Raw genomic sequence first — 2,060 nt, forward strand, 5'->3', positions numbered from 1 at the left:
GTTTGAAAACATAAAGTCTCACTAACTATATCCTACAGGGGTGGCACGGACACATAGAAACAGACAGTAATTCACCTGCACACGTGATATAAGCTTCATCTCTTGGAAGGCATGAACTGTATTTCCAAGGGTCAGAAGGACATTGCCAGAGAGAGGTATCAGTTTTCCGACACCGGATTCCATCTACCCACCGGGGTCTAGAACCTTCCCTAAAATCAACAGAAGAGTCCAGGGTCCCACTGTCCCCACAGCCAAGGTGTCTGCAGATCGTGGACAAGGTCGTGGCTTCCATGGGGCTATAGCAGACACTGCCCCAGGTCCCATTGTAGAAAACTTCCAGCCACCCAGCACACTCCTGGTCCTCACTCACCATCCTGAGGGCCAAGAACTCTGAAAGTGGAAGAGGGGAAACAGGGCACAGTGAGCATGCCACTCAGCTCTCTCTCCCAGAGCTTGTGAACACTTGTCGCTATCTGCTGAGGAGATGCCCCTAAGTGGCAAGATAGAACTCTGTATCTCTTTTCCCTGACTTTGTCCATTTGTGTCTGCCTATCTCTACTTCAATGATGTAGTGGAATGAGGATCACCAACCTGGGCCTTCCGCAGGGAGGAAAAGCTGAATGCTGCTTCCTGACAAACCTTCTGACAGAGTATGTGAAAGGAAGTGTGGAGAGTGGGTGGTAGACAGAATAACAGACCCCAAATTCCTACATCCTACCCTCTGGAACCTGTGAATATGTTACCTAACATGGTGAAAGGGACTGTATAGTTACTATTAAGATAAGGACGTTGAATGGTGAGATTAACTTGGGATATCATGGACTAACCAGGTAAGCCTAGCCTAATCACATCCTTACCAGTAGACTCACTCTCCTAAAAAAACAAATAAACTTTCCCATCTTCAGGTCAGAGGGAAATGTGAGTAGGAAAGAATGGTCAGAGGGAGGCAACATTGTTTGTTTGAAGAAAAAGAAAGGGAGGTAGGAATCAAGGTGTGCACCTTCTTTAGAAACTAGAAAAAGCAGGGAAAAGAAATCTTCCCTGGAGCCTCCAGAAAGAATGCAGCCCTGTTGACACCTCGATGTCAGCCCAGTGAGACTCCGGTCGGACTTCAAACGCACAGAACTATAAGGTAATAAATTGGGGTGGTTTTCAACCACTAAGTATATGGTAATTCATTACAATATCAGTAGGATCTCAAGATTTTACTACCATAGGCAACTGAAGAGTGAGCCCCGCTTTTAATGGAAACTCTGTAAGAAATGGCTTTGACCCTAACTGGTTTGGCTCAGTGGATTGAGCGTCGGCCTGCGGAATCAAGGATCCCAGGTTCAATTCCAGTCAAGGGCATGTACCTTGGTTGTGGGCACATCCCCATTAGTGGGTGTGCAGGGGGCAGCTGATCAATGTTTCTCTCTCATCGATGTTTCTAACTCTCTATCCCTCTCCCTTCCTCTCTATAAAAAAACCAATAAAATATATTTTTTTTAAAAAAAAGAAAAGAAATGGCTTTGTCAGGGATATTGCTGAGAAGGAAGGACCAGAACCTCAGCTGGTGCAGGAGGAAATGAAAGCACCAATCTCCATACCTGTCAGTAAGACAGACTCTGTGGCCCTTTCAGCAACACCTCTCAGGGCTCAGACTCCGATCCTCGAAACCCTCCCCCTCTCCCCCCAGCCTATGGACAATGTGCAGTGAGACCTGAGCAGATGACCCCCGCGTCCTCCTTGTGCCAGCAGTCGTGCTGTCCCCAGCCCCGGGAAGGGCACTTCCACAGGTGGGACTCCTTTCCTGTGCAGCTCACGTCATCCAGCCAGATCTGGCCTGATCCTTCCCCGAAGTGAGCAGAGGCCGTGGCGTTGAGGGCCTCTCCACAGCCCAGCTGTCTGCACACCACCTGGGCATCGTTCAGGTCCCAGCTGTCATCACAGATGGTGCCCCAGGAGCCCTGGTGAAGGATCTCCACTCTGCCGGCACAGGGACCGCCCCCGTCCACCAGGCGGAGCTGTCCTCTGTCTGAGGAGAGAGAGTCAGGCCCATGGGGTGTTTACACAGGGAA

At 49.6% G+C, this 2,060-nt stretch overlaps 1 protein-coding gene across 1 annotated transcript in view; it reads right to left on the reverse strand.

Moving 5' to 3' along the window:
* LOC102752814 (antigen WC1.1-like) overlaps positions 1–2,060 on the reverse strand; it is a 23,488-nt gene that overhangs the window by 8,213 nt on the left and 13,215 nt on the right. The window contains 1 exon segment of the mRNA XM_015559947.1: positions 76–390. Coding sequence (XP_015415433.1) covers positions 76–390 — 315 coding nt within the window.

Source organism: Myotis davidii, unplaced genomic scaffold (assembly GCF_000327345.1).
Source record: "Myotis davidii unplaced genomic scaffold, ASM32734v1 scaffold13, whole genome shotgun sequence".
Taxonomy (NCBI): domain Eukaryota; kingdom Metazoa; phylum Chordata; class Mammalia; order Chiroptera; family Vespertilionidae; genus Myotis; species Myotis davidii.